At 37.4% G+C, this 19,763-nt stretch overlaps 1 protein-coding gene across 1 annotated transcript in view; it reads right to left on the bottom strand.

Moving 5' to 3' along the window:
• Positions 1–19,763, bottom strand: part of LOC145665811 (oxytocin-neurophysin 1-like) — a 73,843-nt gene that overhangs the window by 15,394 nt on the left and 38,686 nt on the right. The window contains exon 2 of the mRNA XM_081732923.1: positions 13,560–13,702. Coding sequence (XP_081589049.1) covers positions 13,560–13,700 — 141 coding nt within the window. The 5' untranslated portion in view covers positions 13,701–13,702. The remainder of the gene's footprint in view (positions 1–13,559; positions 13,703–19,763) is intronic.

Here is a 19,763-nt window from a genome sequence, read left to right as displayed (position 1 = left end):
AAAGAGGGATGTGGGTTTGTTATATCCGAGTGTGGGTTTGTTATATTATGTTGTTTCGCTTTTTAGGAAAAGAGATAATCTGTTGATAAGAAAAAAAAACTGTAGCACTTGTTTGTAATTATCTAAGTATATCTCCAGAAAATTAGCTTATGCATGTATGTGTGTACGAATAGGCTTAGCAAGGGGTTGGTTGTGGAGATTAGAAGCCACTATTACACTATCAATAGGAAGAATAGTATTTCTTACTCCACTTTTAAAGTTACTTTGATCGCAAAGAATCAAACAAAATATTAAGAGAGCCAAAGAGATTTTCCATTTTTAAGTGTGACCGTTAGTGACTGCAATTAGTTTTTTTTTTTTTTTTTTTTTTTTTTAACAAGGAGTGTCTTTTTAATAAGGAAAAATGTATTGTCCCTGGCTGGTTGCTTGCCGGTGGCTTGTTAAAAGTGAAAAAGAATGTTAAATCATTTCAACGACTGAAGCTACACGCTTGTCTTTCTTCGATAGTTACTGACTGATTTTGAAAGTCACAATGTTGTAGGCCTACTGTAATAGCGTAGGCCTACTGTAATAGCGTAGGTCTACTGTAATAGCGTAAATTTGAAAGGAAACGTTCCAACTGAATGATACGAACAATTATTCCCAATGTCTTGAACATGAAACGTGGGTTGCACGGATAACGCTTAAAGTAGGCTGGACTGCACTGGAATTTCCTTCCGGCAAATTAGTGTTTGGTCGAAACTCGGTTCTTCTGTGTAATTGTCTCTTAACAACATTTGAACATTTCTTTTAGATAATAATAACTAACTAACTCTATGGTCTATGGAACCCGAAGGTTCAATGCCGCGTTTACAAAATATTTCCACTAACTTATGTCCTTAGCCAACTGGATCCAGTTTCTACTCTGTACTCTTATTTCTGCAAGATCCATCTTAATATTGTCTTCCCATCTACGCCTAGGTCTTCCTAGTGGTCTTCTTCCAATTGGGTTTTCAGTTAAAATTATGAAAGCGTTTCTAATTTCTTCCATTCTGGCTACATGGCCTGCCCACCTGAGCCTTCTACACTTCATAACCCTAATAATGTTAGGTGAGCGGTATAAACTATGCAATTCCTAGTTATGAATTTCCTCCAATCCCCATTTTCATCCCTCTTTGGTCCGAATAATAATAATAATAATAATAATAATAATAATAATAATAATAATAATAATAATAATAATAATAATAATAATAATAATAATAATAATAATAATGCGTATTATTATTATTATTATTATTATTATTATTATTATTATTATTATTATTATTATTATTATTATTATTATTATTATTATTATTATTATTATTATTATTATTTTCAACCTCCCGTCGTTCTTCTATCAATCTAGCAACGAAAGGCGTTTACAACTTAGCAAACGTGAAGCGAATGACAAATTACAGACCGAGTGCTAATGTAATACAACGTCACGAATTGTGTAAGCAAGCTAAAAAGGTCTGAAACAATTCGTTTCCGATTTTTGCAGTCGTTTTTACGTCTGTAAGATGACATGTTTAATATTAGTTTCTTTCTTTCTTTCTTTCTTGTTCATTTGTTAGTTACTTCAACGCTAACTGTAACCTCTATCATGCGTCTTCCTCAACCAAAAAACGTACCAATTTTATTTCCTGCAGTGTTTTCGCGTCACTGCTTTCGAAATGGGGAGGGGGAGAGCACACCTGCACATTTCACGCTTGCGTCTGCTCAATGCTTATCATCGTGCGAATTTCTGGCCAGGCTTGGCCATAGGTTTTTTGCCATCATGTGTGGTTGGCAACACTTATCGGATGCAGTGGAAGAAGCGAAGCTAGCAGCACCTGTGCTCACCTGTTCTTATCTTCGCTCGTGCCCGCTCACGCTTTGGCTCCAGGAGCCAATTCATGGACAGGCCTGTACCAAGCAGTGAACGGGCGAAGCTGTGCCGAGTTATACCCCAAAAACGCCAGAAAAAGGCAGAAAACGAGAAATGTGAGCAGGTAACCTGATACCTACGGGAGGGGGACACGTGACCAAGAACATGGCAGTACTGTCACACAAGCAGCGTTGTCATCCCAACACAAAGCTATAATTTTTCAAATAGAACGTATACCATTTTATGGCATTAAAACAATTGATGTAAAACGTGAAAGAAAATAAGCAAAAGGTGAGTTGCCAAATAGGGTAGATATGAGGCAGTAAAGTTGAGAAATTATGGGGCCCGTACAGAGACATGAACAAATGTACAACAACAAGGCTCCAGAAGAAACAAATGTACAGTAGAGAGTAAACTACAGAATGCACAGCATCCAGTGACTAACGGGTTTGATACAGGATTCACCCAAAAAGGGCACATGTTAGAGTAGCCGTAGAAAGAATTCTCATGTGACAATGCGGAAATGTGAACAGCAAGTCTTCGTGTGGCACAGCAATTCCAATGTTGTTTGTGTGGAGTCGATATCGTGAACCGTTCCCGTGAACTATAAAACGAACTATCTTGGGGTTGCAACACTGCATAGAATCCTGTATGCATTGCAAACGACAGAAACGAGGCGTAGCGCCTGAAAATAGTACAAAAAGTCTGTGGCACGAAAGGTAACAAATATGTGACAAGAAAGTACGTCAGAATCGATTCGCAAAGATTAATGACCTTTGATAGGTGTCAGTCGAGAGTATAGGAAACGTTAGCAGGTGAGACAATGATGAAGATAAAACACACTGCATTCAGGTTACTAGTAATATACAGGCGCAAATTATGTTAACATAATACACCAATACATACAACAGACAAGCCATAGACAGTATGATAAAATACGTAAATTTCTCGTTCTAGCCGCACAATCGATATGACATATCAAGCCCGTTAGTTACTGGATGCTGTGGTTTATTCGCTATTTATTCCTTCTGAAGTTTTATTGTACATTTGTTCGTTTCTCTGTGTGGAGCCCATAATTCCTCAACTTTACAGCCTCATATCTACTTTATTTGACAAAACTGATAACTCATCTTTTGCTTTTCCTTCATGTTTTATGCCAATTGTTTTAATATCAATGGTATACGTTCTATTTGAAAAACTGTAAGTTTGTGTTGGATGGCAACAGTGCTGCCATGTTCTTGGTCACGTGTTCCCCTTTCGTAGGTATCAGGTTGCTTCGTTGCTTGCATACATTTTTTTCCCTTTTTCTGGCGTTTTTGGGGTATAACTCAGCACAGCCTCACCCGATCATTGCTTGGTATATGTATTATACGTAACGGGTAAACAAGGCATTTCCGCATTGAGTGACTATCACCATAATGATAAGCGACCCGCAATTAGTCAGGGTACCAATTTTTATAAATACCTAGCAGTCACGGTTCGCATACGTCCCTTGTGAGAACGTTTGAATTCTTCCTTCAGTGATTCTCACTGTCACTTCGGCTGGAAACGTTTGGGTAAACTCTTCCTTCCAAGTGATCTTCACTGTCGCCTCTACTGGAAACGTGTGGATAAACTTTTCTTTCAGTGATCCCACCGTTTCATCTATTGGAAACGTTTGGATGGACTCTTCCTTCAGTGATCCCGCCGTTCTCTCTACTGGAAAAGCGAAGGTGAACTCTTCCTTCAGCAATTCCACCATCACTTCTGCTGCAAATGTTCTCAAAATACAGTATTAGACAGGTAGTGGTGGTGGATTACTCTTCAGTTCTTATCTCTGGCAGTCTGGGACATTTTAAAGAGCTTCTATCTAAATATATCTCTACCTGTAAGTTAAAAAAACAAAAGTAAATTAACGAAGTAATAGTTTCAGGTGGGAGATTGTGTGATTTGGCATAAAGCTGTAGATTTATTTTTCATATAGCCTTGTTCCTGAAGGGAAAGGTAAACTCAAATCAAATAAAAAAACAATAGGTTGCAGTACATAGTAATATAAAATAAGCTACAATAGTATTTATAAAATTATAAAAACAGTTGCATACGTTAGTATTTTATTAAATAAACAACAAAAGAAGTTACATAAAAAATTAACATAGGTTTCTCTAGGGATACGAAAGAGAGATGTCATTTGGAGACAGCAAAGGGTTCATTGCCCCCCTGAATTTGAGAAATAAGTTACATATTTTTAAAATAAATTATACGTTAATGCACTAAAAAAAAAAAAAAAAAAAAAAAAACTTAAAGCTCTTGTATTGGTGAAGAATCTTCTCTTCTTTTCCCCCGAAGCAAAATCTGAAATGGAACTCAGGATCGTAACTTGTGGGGGCAGAGGGCAATTTCCCCCCGGGAACCTCCCCGCCTTTCGAGGAAGCCCCATTTTCAGACAAAATTTTCTTACTTCATATACGATACGAATATGAAATTAACAATGAAACATCAAACAGGTTCAACCAAAGCAGCATACAAAAGGTCAATAAACAAAAATGAATCGTAGGCCAATTTCAGTAAAAAATGTCTACTGTTAGGGGCCCTTAAACTAATATTTACTCGTATGGCTTTGAGATTTGTCAATATTGTCTCCTTAATTAATTGTCCCACACGCTCCAGGGAGCCCATAAAAAGTAAGAGAAAGATGGAAAGAGGGGGCCCAAGAATTAGAAAAACAACTTTTCTGGAGAGCCCAAATACGCGTATTAATGCTTGCCCCCCCCCTCCCTCTCCAAGATATAAATCTAAGTTACGGCTCTGATGGAACTGTTGACACGAAAATATCCAAAATGCACTACCAGTGCTCCGAACAAAATACAAGCTTCACTTTACAATAAAATGAATACATTTAACAAAATTATTTTAGTACATCGAGCAAAATTTAATACATTTTGTTTTCAATGTTCCAGATGAGCGACATGTACTCATTTGCGTGCGCAGGACATTCGGAATGTGGGTGCCAGTTCTAAAGTACCACCATATGGAATGTCGTCGCCCCCCCCCCCCCCGCCGCCGCCTTTTCCCTAAGAAAGCGTCATTGAACCCGATGCTGCGTCGGTGACGCCCGGCACACATGCAGACGGGAAATACTTTACAGTAATTATTTTGTAAACACCTCTTCTTCTGACATTCAATGGTATCTGATATTCAATCGTTACACCTTACGAACATAGCGCATACATTATTTATCTTTCTTGATTCACAATAATAATAATAATAATAATAATAATAATAATAATAATAATAATAATAATAATAATAATAATAATAATAATAATAATAATAATAATAATAATAATAATAATAATATAATTGTACTGTTAACTATAATAAAATTAACATGTCATATTTGGCACGCGGAAGTTAAATGTGATTTTCTGTAGCAGAATGTAGATCATTCTCTTCTCAATTTGTAATAATTCTACATAAAAAAGTTTGTCTAATGGGATTGCCAAGGCACCCAGGTTGCGCATGCCTGTGCATGTACGGTTGCCAAGTTAAACTAAAGGCAAGTCCAAATTTAAAACAAATTTAAAACTGAAGTCTTCTACATCTTTTAGTGTTTTCGCAATCTTAAACGAAACAATTTAGGGGGGGAAATTTTGAGTGGCTTCTATATTTATTTTTGCTTATTACTTCCTTGTTATAGGTTATAATAGCTTATGTTACATCAGCTCGAACCATATAAAAAAATATATCGAAAAAACAAAATAATAATGTGAATGTCTAGGAGCTAGAAGATCCCTGTTGGAAGTTTGAGAACAATAGAGCAGTGTTTATGGTCGGAGTTGAACTAAAGTGAAAACCTTATGTGCATCGAATCCTATGATTCTTAGGGTAGTAGAAACCATCAAGTATTAAATGTTTACACCATTATTATTACTGGACCAAGATTATGTTTTAAGGATGTGTTCAGCATGCAATAGGGCAATCATGTGATCATTATCCTTTTCCTTGATCATTCTTGTTCTGTAAAATGAAAAGAATTCGCTGAAAGTCAATTTTTTATAGTGGATGTTTCAACGTTTCTTTCTATTGCTATCCTCCCATGGATAATGGTAGCATGTGTTTCATAGCACCTAAAAGCAGATATCATTACATACCAAACAAGATATTATTTGTATCTCTACGGCAGTTACAGCCGGACCTGGAATATTTTTTGTGTGCTTCTCGCTAAAGCTAAAGATCGTTAGCTAGACCAAAATCATAAAATGCAAGACATTTCCTTACTTCTTTGCTATGGAATTAATCAAGATGAAACTCAGTAGAACATTCTCATATAACAGAATTTCCAGTATATATTTATTTTTCTCTTTTTCGTCTAGAATCCAGTGTCGCCACATAACAATTGGAAAGCATCAGGAAACGGAAAAATTTTGAGAAATTTTCAAAATTTCCTTGCGTTACTTCTCTCTCGATTTAGTAGTGAAAAATAAATGTCAGCTAAAAGCCTACAATATTGCAAATCGAACCAGATATAATTAATATCTCTGCAACAATTTTATAGTTCGAGCCAAGGGCATCCATGTTGTGGTTTCCAAGGTGGGGGGCAAGTATAAGCGACATTTCAAATGTAGTCTCGAATTTTGCGGTAACTATTCTAAAATATCTATTGGGTTTTCGATCTTCCGAAGCACAATTTCTTCTAAGGGAGGGGGGGGCGAGCGCCCCCTTGTCCCCCTGATGGGCGCCCTTGGTTCGAGCTACATATAGGTCTAATCAAAAAGATCACAGAAAAATTTAGGAATACGAAATAACTATTCAAGATGGTGGATATTACTCAAGATTTGACATGAATCAGAATATGTAACTTTTTTTTTTTTTAATACTGAAGTTAGTAGAACTAGCTAAAAGAAACAAAACTTCTGGCTCTCAAATACTCAATTGGACTCTTCTAGTTCCTAGAGTATACAGCTGTTCGTTCTACTGAATTAAGTAACAGAAGACATTTGTGATTATAGAAAGAACAGTGGCTCAGTGGTTAAGCACTTATGCCTACTTCTGGTTCAAGGAGTTCTTGTATCGATCACCAGCTGGTGTACAACATCGTGTGCATGAGTTTTCTCGGGGTTCTCCCGTTTCCTCCCACATTCTCATTCCACCAGTTATTCCATAACCATTCACTTTCATTAATCCTCCGTCTCCTTTAGTTTAAAGAACGCATTCGTGGGACGTGAATTACCCAGATAGCACGAATACTTGCGGCAAATTTTTGCTTCGTTTAGTGGAGCAAACAATCTGAAAGTTTGCGAAGGCAAAATTTCTTAATATTTATTAAAAGCTTTCAATATGATCTGCAAATTTTCGCTGATTTATAAAAATAAATTCACCACTGCAATTAATTTGCATCTTTTTTGAAAATATAGCGTCGAAGGTTTGCCGTCGCAAACAGTTTGCAACTCTGTAAAAAACTTGTTTCGAAAAACTTGCTGAAAGCAAATATGGAATTATATTACCGAGTGCGCGCGCATGGTACCCAGAATTCACTGCGCTACATCAACTGTGACAAAACAAGCGGGAAGTGAGAATCGAGAAAAAACAATGCATCAGAGGACTCCAGAATAAACTCACTGGTCTCTTATCAGATGTTTTTATTGACCCAGGCAGCCTGACGTTATTTTGTGAATGTGTGTGAGAGTAAGTACAGGGATATGATCGTTGAGTAAGTAGATAAATTGCGATATCCTTTGTCTGTGCGTTTATCGTTCGCAAGTTTCTTATCATTGGCAAGTAGCTAAAGATGTTTAATGCTTGCCACTAAGAAAAGACGGATCCACATTATAAAAATTTTGATGTTTCATAAAGTTAGGTTTCACTTTATAAATTTGCAGCAAACATTACCTGATGCATTTGCAGCAAGCATTACCTGATACATTTGCAGCAACCATGATCTTGCGATCGTGAAAACACTTTCTGTAATATTGCTGCAAACCTTTTAATATTTTCACCAAATTCATCAGCTCATTTTCGGAAATTTTGTCAAAGAAAATTTGCACAAAATATTTGCAGCAAAGTCCTGGTAAACTTCCTTGCTGTGCAGTCGCAAACATTTCGTTTTTATTGGCAGATGTTTTCATTTTCTGAGGCAACTTTGCTGCAAACTCAGCCAGTGTCAACTTCGTTATTTGCATTGAACTTCCGGCAAATTTTCTCATTTGAAAAGGCAAGTTTTTTGCAAACATTTTAGTTTGCCTTTGCAAATTTTTAAACATTTTTAAAAAGTTTTCTGTGCTATCTGGGTAGTATCTATCGCACGCTCCTTTGGTGCATAGGATCGTAGGTTCAATTCTCACTGACAGAGCCTTCAAAATTTGAATGTTTTACGTTGGTCTGGATTCTAATTTAAACTGGAAGTTCACGTTTCTATAACCTCGGTGATGAAAAGGCGCACTGAACTCCGACCAATGAACCAGCTAACTGGAAATTTCATTTTATTACTGAGTACAGACGTCTAGCTTATTATATACATTCTTTTAGCTCCTCACTGCTGTCGAAGTGCCAGATTTTTTAGTTGTAGAAATACTGGCAAGTCATTTTCCAAGTGCATCTGCACACAAGTTTTACTATCTCAAGCAGGGGCGTCATTTCAGACTTCGCTTGAGGGAGGCAAGAGCACCACCGACATAAGATTTTCACGTTATGTACTAGTATATTAGTAGACAATCGATTAAAGCATATGTATTTTTCAAATTCTTGGGGGTGGGGGGAATTGCCCCATCCTGCCGTCCTAAATGACGCCCCTGATCCGAAGTACTATTGATATTCAATTTCTATCATCGGATTATCAAGTCTGCATTATTAGGGTTATACCAACTGAACTATATTTTACCGGCTGACTGGAATTTTTGCTCGGCTTAAGATTTCAAGGTTTTAAATACAATCTGTCCTAGAATGCCGGTGGTTTTACTTTTTTAGAGTTGACAATCCTATTCATTGCACCAAACTCTTGTACGACATGTGAATTATTGAAAATTTAGGGAGAACATATTCCATTTAATTTGATCAAATGTAGTTTAGTTGGTTTCTCGAAAACCACATTTCATATATTTTGAAAATTCTTTGTACATTCATAGCCATAGAAATTAAATGTCATCCCCATCAATGTTGGCGCTTTGTTGGCGCTTATTAAATGAATACAATGTTGGCGCTTTGCGATAATACAGGCGCAACAATGAAAATACAGTAGAGCGTCGATTATCCGAAGTAATTGGGGGACATGGGTGTTCGGAAAACAGGTTTGTTCGGATAATCGAACTGTACATGTTTATTTGCCATGCGCGGAGCGGCACGCCTCAACTCTAAGCTGGCGCAGCTGTTGCTGTGAACAGCTTTGATACTGCCGCTACTTCTACAGCCAGTGCCAAACCGACAGAAGTGTGCTGATTGTTGAAACACAGCGACTGGCGGCTTGGCCGGTCAGCAGCGCCTTATGAAGGCCCCATTAGAAGCAATGTTCCGCCAGGGGTGGCTCAGTGCGGCGACTACTGTAGGAAACTTGGTTTGGGAGTGAGGGGGATGATGGACGGTAGGGTGGGAGAGTAACAGGGTGCGAGCGAGTACACAGTTCAGTTAAGCGGTCGTTCGGTTGACCGACGTTCGGATAATCGACGCTCTACTGTAATTTAAACTAGCCGTTTGTCACAATAAGAAAAATAATTTTAAATTAAGTACGATGTCGACCTATAGAATTTATATTTCAATTTATATTTGGCACCACGTGCAGTGCCGGGAGATCTGACAACTCTAGTGACACGTATATCGTATCTATACAAGTTTCACCTAGATTAGCTTTTGAGCACTATCGGACTACGCGTGCTAATGCAGGTACTATACATTCACAGGCAGCTGAATGTCTTATAACCTGAAATTCTGTCTATAAAATACTCATGTAATTCTACTATGGGAGGATGGTTGTTGCAGATGCGGAACCTAGATGTGGAAGAATTTAGCAAAACAGGTTCTGTTAGAGAGCCTTAGCCGATTTAACACTTCTAGATTCCTATTATTGACAGTACTTGGAAAAGACAGACTTTTGACCATCGTTTGCAGAGGGGAAGACATTAATCTAATCTGAAACGCGTGCGGTTTCTTATGACACGATTGTACGAGCATAGGAGCTTTGCGTTGCCGTCTTCAATATGCATTCATGTAGGCAGACATTCCGCAGAAACAGGCTTGAGTACCACATTAAGTCAATGGAAAATCATTACTTTCACGGTCAACTACAGAAAAAGCTACAAGTCTATGTATTTGCTGACTCAGTAGCTTACTTGAAGAGGGTTTGTCTGCCTGGTGCTATAGGTTTTAGTTTCGATGCCAAACCTATTTGTGTTTCTGGTGGACAATATCGTATCTGTGAGATCACTCTGGGTTCTCACGTTCCCTCCTACACTTTCATTTCATCATCTGTTACACAGTCAGCCATTTTCGTTAATCATCTGTCTCCTTTTAACCTAAATGGCATAATCGTTGAACTCAGAACTTCAGATTTAACTTCAGTTCCTACACAAATATACATAAATACAACATTTTTTTTTTAATGGACTATCCACTTCTCCTTTGAAAGTTTATAAATGTCATTTCTAACTGGATTCTATGTGGCATCACAGTTTGCCTCTCTCTTCTGAGTAAACCACAAAGAGAGAGAGAGAGAGAGAGAGAGCGCAAGAAGCAGAAAAGAAAGCAGTCACTGATAAAGACAGTGGAGACAGGAAAACAAGAATATCAATAGCTTTTAGAGATACATTACACAGGTTAACGTCCAATACTTGTTTATTGCAATCCTCTACATCCTTTCCTCTTGTTTTATTCTCAACCTGCTTATCTCTGTCACTTCTCTGATTCTAAAAGCGTGTTCCTATGCCATAAAATATACACCACTAAAGACAATAAAAAGAATCACGTTCAATATACATTTACGAATAAATGGATTTGCGTTTACAATAAGGACTAGTGTCAATTACCCGCTTCGCTGGGTTGAAATAAGATAAATTAGTAATCTGTTCCTTTAGTCATTTACTTTTTTAATATTATTGAACCAATCTCTGATATCGGTCATTTTTGATCATTTTTATAGATCTTCCCATTCCCCTCCTCCAAGTTGTAGGACTGAATTTGGATTTAAACGGCATTGCAAGTATCACTGTTCATTTCAGCGACCCCGAAAATTATGGATTCGGCACTAATAACGGTCATTTTAAAATATCTACTCTCTCCCCCTTCCCTAAGTTTCACTGTCAAAATGAAATCATAAAAGCCATCCCAGGTCCGAATCTTATCTATGTTGAAAATTTGATCAAGATTGGTCAAGTGGTTCAAACGGTACGAAGTCACAAACATAGTGACTTTCATTTTTATATAAGGAATATTTAAATCCTTTTGCCTAGATGTGTATGCAACCTAAAACTTATGTTTCTTTCTTTTTTTTTTTTTTTTTTGGATTGCATATTAGCTTTTCGAAATGTACATTCATGTCCAAAATTACGTGGTGTGATTGGAAAGTTTTAAGACAGTTGGCAACACTGCTCTATCACGTATCTATCAGTGCACGTATCTATCAGTGCTTGCTTCGCTGGCCGCACACAGTGGCGTTATCTACCGGTAGCGCTCTCTACCGCGAGCTGAGTGTAACTTTGTTGTGCAAGAGTCGTTGAAGTGGAAGCACTGTTACGGAGATATATTTCGTGTTTCTATTCCGAAATGGACCCAATCGAAGCAGCCGAAGAACAACAGAAGCGGAAGGGACGCAAAAGAAAGGAAAATTGTCAACTTTAGCAAAAGATTGTTTGAAAAGGCCCTCACCTTCAGGGCAATAAAATGGTGGAAAAACTGTGCTAAAAACACGTTTGTTTTCAGTTTTATTTATTTTTGACAATGTTGCCATCACTTTCAGGCCCCGAAAAAAATATATGTTACACCTAAGGGTATAACAAATTTTTAACAAAAAAATCAGCGACGTGTCCCCCCCCTTCCCCAAATTTTTTCCTACAATTTTTTGAAATTTTTAACACACAAAAGAAAAGAAAGAAAGAAAGAAAATACGCATCGATGGTTTTGAAAAAAAATACACATTTACATCTAAATAGTATCTACAATCTGTGAAACTTTCAAAATTTTTCGATCACCCCCACCAACATTTTAAAAAATATTCAATTTTGAGCATGTATGATACGATAATTCCGTAAGGGGAAGGGGGATCAAATTTTTTTTAGGTAGTTTTAGGTCAAGGGTAACCTTTTGGGTCAATAGCGACCCAATTTAGATCAAGGACCGATTTCACTATCTTATTAGGATAGACCCTTTCATGTCAAAAGAGCAGTAAATAAGAACGATAAAACGAAAATAAAACTTTCTTGTCCATTTAGGAACATTTTGTGTTACTCATTCTAATTTTCGTATTTATAATTCTTTTCCTATGAAATTTACCATAAATATACATTTCCCGATTGTACACATAGTATCAGTATTTAAAGTACCCTGCAAAATCATTATCAAATTATATTCTTACAAGAAAACAGTTATAGATATGCGACAATCATTTTGGACATGAGTGTACATTTATGAATGAATGCATGGGTTATATAAATAGCCACTATTAAAGTCACCATTATCCTAGCGGATTGACACCACTAACGAAATCAACCGAGACAATCTATTACGAATAACAAATTCAAAAATTCCTTTTCGTTCAAGAGTTATCGTATAGAGTAACGGGTATACGTACGTACATTACAATCTTGTAAGACCCACTAGCGTGATCCTAATAACTTCCTTATATGCTTATCCATGAAAAGAAAATAATAAGTCAAAGTTATTGTGACTCTTCTTTCGCTGTCCTCATGATTGTGAAAAATATGAGCTTAGTGCATTATGCAATTTTTCGTGTTAAATAGCATGCAATATGGACATTTCCGGACATTACTTAATGTAAATAGCGTGCAAACTCAGATGGAATGGGATAACAAAAATAACATTGGGACAGATTGCATACAATGGTTATGTACTGTATAAAGAACCTGGAAGCTTTTCGTTAAACTTCCCTCACCAGACGCGCACTCAGAAATATTTGTTGGGGGTCCAAGCTTTGGGGTAAATAATTGTAAAATACTCTAAATGCTTTTTTTTTTATTTTTTTTTTTATAAGAAGAAGAGTACAGAAAAAGTGTAACATCAAATTTTCATGCTACATCAATCATTTCTCTCTTAAAGAATTATAGTATCTTTAAAAAAGTGTACAAATTTATGTTGAGCTAGAATTTTTTTTTTGGGGGAGGGACCCGGACCCGATGGACACCTCGTGGGAACGCACCTGCCCCTCACGCACCCACCCACATTTTTTTTTCAAAACTTTATTGAATAACTCAAAGACGATGATTTACATTAAAAAATTAATTAAGTGAACCAGATTAGTGTCTACACATTGCTATTACAGGAAATAATAATTGGTTTTCAAACCTTTCCTATGCCTAGTAGTGTATACAATTTGGGTGCCACACAATAACATTATAAATTGCGCTCCGAAATTTCTAGTTTTAGCTTTAACGTATGAACTTATAACATGCACATGCACTTATTTTCGAAGAAGAAACACATTAGAAAATATAATAACAACTGCATAAAAACTTATTATTATCTATGTTACCTGTCTAGTTGTATGAGGTCCTATCTGGCTCATGGAGCGTTTCCCACCTGGTGGGCAGTTCGTTATGAAACAGGCTGGTGTAAAATTCAATACCATTAACAGCACCACAAATGAGAGAAGACTTTTCACCGGCAACCACATCTCTGTAAATAATAATAATAATAATAATAATAATAATAATAATAATAATAATAATAATAATAATAATAATAATAATAATAATAATAATAATAATAATAATAATAATCTAGTTTGTATAAAACTATTGAGATAAAGTGAACTTCATAAATTCTCTGAATGACGAATTAGCAATCTATAGTAATTTAGCATAATTATAATTATTGTGCTTTCGTTCCCATGAACGTAATAGGGCTACAAAACTTATGGACTATTCGCTTCCAGACCTAAATACTATCGATATAAATCCGTCCAGGCAATAGCAGCGTCACCTGCCGAGGAATGCCTGCTACTCAGACACACGTACGGTATATGTAGTATCAGTGAGAGTGGTGGCCGTGTGTAGAGTGGGGAAGGCACGCGATCTATCTGAGTTTGACCGAGGGCAAGTTCTAATGGCCGGGAATCTCGGCACGAGAATTTCGGAAACTGCAGGTCTTGTCGGGTGTTCGAAGAGTGCTGTGGTGAGTGTCTTCAACAAGTGGCGTAACCAAGGGGAAACGACGTCCAAACGTCGAGGGACTGGGCGCCTCCACCTCATTACAAATGTCGGAGGTCATAGGCTGAGCAGACTGGTTAAAATAGGACAGGCAGCGAACTGTGGCGAAACTAACATGAGACTTTAATGCTGGACAAAGTACAAGTGTGTCTGTACACACAGTGCACCGAACACTCCTAAGGGTGGGTCTCGGCAGCCGACGACCCATTCATGTGCGAATGTTAACACCACGACATCGGCAACTACGACTGGAATGAACATGTGACCATCGCCACTGGACCTTGGCGCAATGGCAGAGCGTTGCTTTGTCTGATGAATCCCGATACCTTCTTCATCATGACGATGGGAGGGTACGAATCCATTGTGTTCCAATGGAACAGCTACTTGCGGAACGGAGACAAGCTTGCGGAGGCTAAATTATGCTCTGGGTAACATTCAAATGAGTATCCATGTCTAGTGGAGATCGAGCAAGGCACCATAACGGCCGAGGCGTATCGTACACTGTTTGCAGACTACGTACACCCCTTCATGACGACCATGTTTCCCAACGGTAGTGTCATTTTTCGACAAGATAATGCACCATGTCACAAGGCCAGTAGTGTGATGGAGTGGTCAAGGAACACAAGGGCAAGTTCCAAGTGATGTGCTGGCCCCCAGCTCGCCGGATCTGAACCCAATCGAACACATTTAGGATGTGATTGAACATGACGTCAGAGCGCATCGCCACCCTCTCCGGAATTTACGGGAAATAGGTGACCTGTGTGTGCACATGCGATGCGAACTCTCTCCAACGACCTACCAAGGTTCATTGCGTCCATGCCAAGACGCGCCGTTGTTGTTATCCGTGTAAAAGTGGGCATACTAACAATTAGGTAGTCATCATGTTCTGGCTGACGTGTGCGTATATTTTAACTCGTATATTTTGTCTTGACTCAAATTCGAGACGTCTCGAATTCGAATTCGAGTCGAGTCGAGACAGAAACATATTTTCGAGTCGAGACAACATTTTCATGAGACGAGTCGAGACAGGTTTAAATCTCGACTCGACTCGACTCGTGCGCATCCCTATATATTGTTTCATACATAGGATACGTACAGATGGAACACTTATACAGAAAGTATTATAAAACATGCGTTTTCAGTTATACGTCTGCTGTACGTTAAGTCCAAAAACTACAGAAATTACGCATGTAACCTACTTTTTTAGTATGCCGCTTACAATTTTTTTCTCAGTGTAAGTGGAAAATCAGTTCCAGCAGAATGAAAAATTTGCATGGGCTCCTTGGTTCGATCCCAGCTCGCACCAAGTAAGCTTTGTGGTGGACAAACACCGTGCATGTGGTTTTTCTCGGGGTTTTCCCGTTTCTTTCTACTTTCTTCGTTCCACTATTTCATTCATTTCTGATCATCACTGTCTCCTTTAGCCTAGCCGGCATAATCGTGGGACGTAGAACTTAAAGCTTGTATTTCATTTCATTTTCAGAGTGAAAACTGAAAACAAACAACATGACATTTTAGTACTACAAAAATTCATTTTTCTCAAAAAGTACGTATGAGAAGTTGACTCCAAGCATGGGCGTCTGTGGCATGTAAAAATTGAGGTGGACAACAACTAAAGCAAAGAATTATTATAGAAACCAACTAAATTTACGTCAAAAATCATAAAGTAAATAGGAAGAAACAGAATGAGGTTTCTATCTCTACCAGTATAATTAACCACATTTTTCTTCTGTCATTGATAGGTCAGTTGCTACATATTTAAATGTTTCTATATAGGCTAATATAATCCGTATAAGGACCTTCGTCTTTATATAGGAATTATACCATTAATATTATTCATTTACTTTATATTTCTCTACCTTAATTATCCACCCTTATTCATCTTTTATCATACCTTCTACCACGTCACACAAAGTACAATTTCTTTTCTACCAATGTCTTAATATCTTTTTTTTTTAAAGTAAGTTCACATTATATTCTTTCACCTCTATTATTCTTAATATCCTTTGTCGTTCCAATCAGCAAATTTTTATTATTATTATTATTATTATTATTATTATTATTATTATTATTATTATTATTATTTTCATTCTCCTCAACATACAATTTTCGAAGAACTCAAGTACAACATTTTTTGCCCTCTTTACGTTATGTCTATGTTTCTGTTCCGTGTTACAGAGCATTTAATTTCTTGTTGTAACTCTTCATTCAATGACTCAGATTCAATGACTTCTGATCATTAAAACTACAGCCATCTTAAAGATGTTTCGCTATTTCCCACGTTGCTTTTTATTTATCGTTTACATTTCATACCTTGGTTAATAATATTACCTAAATGAAATGAAACGAAAACTTTTAGTTTTATGTCCCACAATTATACCAACTACGTTAAAGGAGAATGTGATGATCAGAAATGAATGCAATGGTGGAATGAATAAAGTGGGAGGAAACGGAAGAACCCCGAGAAAACCCCCACACCCGGTGTTTGTCCACCACAAAGTTAACTTGGCTCGAGCTGGGATCGAACCAAGGACTTCACAAAACAGAGGTTAACGCTTTACCACTGATCCACCGTACCCCCTAATACTACCTAAGTATAGAAAACTAGAAACATAACTTCTACTATTATCACACTTTAAATTTTTTCATATTTATTTAATCTCAATATTTTTTTAAATATCATGTTAATTTTTGGTTTGACTTCGGCAACAACAGCCATATTATCTATATATAAAGAAAAACAAATATACTAATCCTTTTAGTATGTATCAAATTAACTTCTATCCTAATCAAAATTTTATTCGTTACTGTTCTAGATAGTATAGTTCCGTAGCATCCTCAGCGCAAGGAGACATTCGTAAAACTCACCTGCCAGTATTTTCTTAACATTGAATAAAATATAAAAATTCGAAGAGCGACCCTTAGTTGAAGACCTACTAACATCTCATAGTTATGTCCTCAATAGGAATATAGCTTCCTTCAGAAGAAGATATGTAACGAGAAGTTTATGCTTTGAAATACACTATATATGTCATTTAAAGGGAAGATTTTTTGTACAACGTTTCTTCCAACATCACTATCTTATATCACTTTTTATATCGAACTTTTAACAATGCGTTCATATGTAAGCTTTTTTTTTTTAAGTCTGATCTTTCATTTCATTCCAGCGTCTATTAGATTACTTAAGTCAAACCTTTTTTAAATCAACGAATACTACGTACTCTTCCTTTCCTTTAGCTGAAAAGCTTTCACGTACTTTACCCGATACTTTATTAATTGCATCTTTGTATTATGTCTCCTTCCAAATAATAACTGTTGAACTTGTTTACTTTTTCACCCATATAATCTAGTTTATAATTGAAGTGGAGTGGATTTTGAGTTTAACGTCCCTTTCAGCAGTGGTTCTGTATGAGACGAGACCTACTGATTAACGTGGAATCCGAACCACATGAGCTCCCGCAGGGAATCGAACTCGGGTCTCCCACGCCAAAGTCGCTTACACTGACCGCTTAGCCAGTGGTGCCCACCCCCCCTTATGTCTATGACGCACCCCCCGAATTGTCTATCCGTAGGTGTTCTTCCATGAAAAAAATCTTTTCGATTAATTTTACCCCCCTCATCAAACATATTTATATAGATTTTAACCCCCCCCAAATATTTCAATGACGCAGTTTGCGTCATAGCCCCCCCCCCCTTGTGGGCACCCCTGGCTTAGCCAGCTCTCATATTTGAAGCTGAATTTTTGCTGTCGTGAGATATGAAAGTTAAACATTAATAGAAAGCATTTTTAAACTAATCACTACATTGCTCATCGCCAGATTCCAACAAAATTCCCACCAGGAACATCTACAGAATGTGTGTCTATAGGGGGTATGATGATCTTAGTTTGATGGCCCCAACACACCAGCTTCTGTAAACGACAGACTGATCGTAGTAGCTATAAAGGACATGCTGTTACAAGTTTGAAGTTGTTCAGGCAACAAGACGAGCATACTTGAATGTGGATCACATTGTGCGTGTACAATCCCAAGACGACGCTAACAAACGTATATTGTGTAATTAAGCTTTTTCGAGCATGGCCATATACTGAGGCGCAAAAGATCTGATATTTGTTTCCTTCAGTAATTGCCATTCTCATGTTATGCGGCAGTGATCCGTCGGTATATAGACTATGGTAGGCAGAGGATTTCCATAGTCGATATGCCCTCTTCATTGCTTCTGCAACATACCAAAGTGCTCCTGGAAAGAAAGATAATTCAGGCCACCCTAGCTGGCAGGACGGCAATCGTCAGTCAGTGCAACCAGAACCATAAGAACACTAAACACAGTGAGCGGATGAACACTAAACAATCGATTCTTGAAGATTGATCTTACATCCTGCGTTCCATTCGCACGATTACTTCTGACATCTCCAAATCAATAACAACCTTTTCTGTTTTATTGATGCGATTGTAGTGCCTAGGCGAATGAACGATGGTTTTATTCAGTGATGAAAGTTTTTTCTATCTTAAACACAGAGACGGTCATGTGCTCGTATGTAAATTTGCAGATGAGTAGGCAAATCTAGACAATCATCCTGCTTGCCTCTTGTCTTCATTCAGGGGAGCATGACTATAGTTCGTCATGCATTCGTGCTGCCGTCAATTATGTTCTCTAAACTTATCTGGACATTTTCTGGCACCCCATCTTCCAGCAGTATATCGCGAGTATTTATACCGCAAGATGAACCCAGCATATTCTTCCCGATATACGTACTCTACTCTGTTCTGATATATCTCCGAACTCAAGAGCACTTGTGGGACATAGTAGGGCGCACCTGATCATCAACCTCTTCGACAACTACCATTTCTCAGACCAAGAAAGCTTAAAGCATTTGACCTGCTACGTGCCCGAACAGTTCTGTGGCGCTTTGAGTAGTTATCCGTTCTGTTAACACAAGTACTGTATTTTGGAGCATGTTCAGGATATGTCATGTTGAGAACAGTATCATCTATCAATACCTTCTTCTTGTGTACCAACTTTCGGCTAGATCCACGGGTTCCTATAGTATACTGGGTGTTCTTACACGTTGTGGGGGTGTAGTTCTATAGTCCTCATATATTTTATTTGATTTTTTCTGCTTATGAAATCTTAACTCTATGTAATAAGTCTGATGGCGTCTCTCGCGTCATTTGGTTACAAATTCCGGATTCTTTTCTTCTTCTATATTCTTTAAAAAGAGCACTAAGTATATTATCTATCCTTCATTCTTCTTTTCGCTGTATATTCTTGAACTTGTCCGTTAGTATCGGAATTTCTTTGTCATTCCCATTCACTTCGTTTTATTTTTTAATGCCCAAAATGTACAGTTTATTCTTTTGATCATACACCTGATCAATACATCCTTTACATCTACTTCAAGCTGCATTTCTCTCATTAAAAACTCATTTCGATCCTTAATTTCTATTTGTCATAGTATTTTTCGTTGGTACCTTCCTGTTTCTATTGAATTTACCCCATATACATTATTCTAATTTTCCCTTTCTTTT

The sequence above is a fragment of the Thermobia domestica genome, chromosome 12 (assembly GCF_964235325.1).
Source record: "Thermobia domestica chromosome 12, izTheDome1.hap1.1, whole genome shotgun sequence".
Classification (NCBI taxonomy): domain Eukaryota; kingdom Metazoa; phylum Arthropoda; class Insecta; order Zygentoma; family Lepismatidae; genus Thermobia; species Thermobia domestica.
The sequence above is the reverse complement of the archived record's forward strand: the minus strand, read 5'-3'. Positions and strand labels throughout refer to the sequence as shown.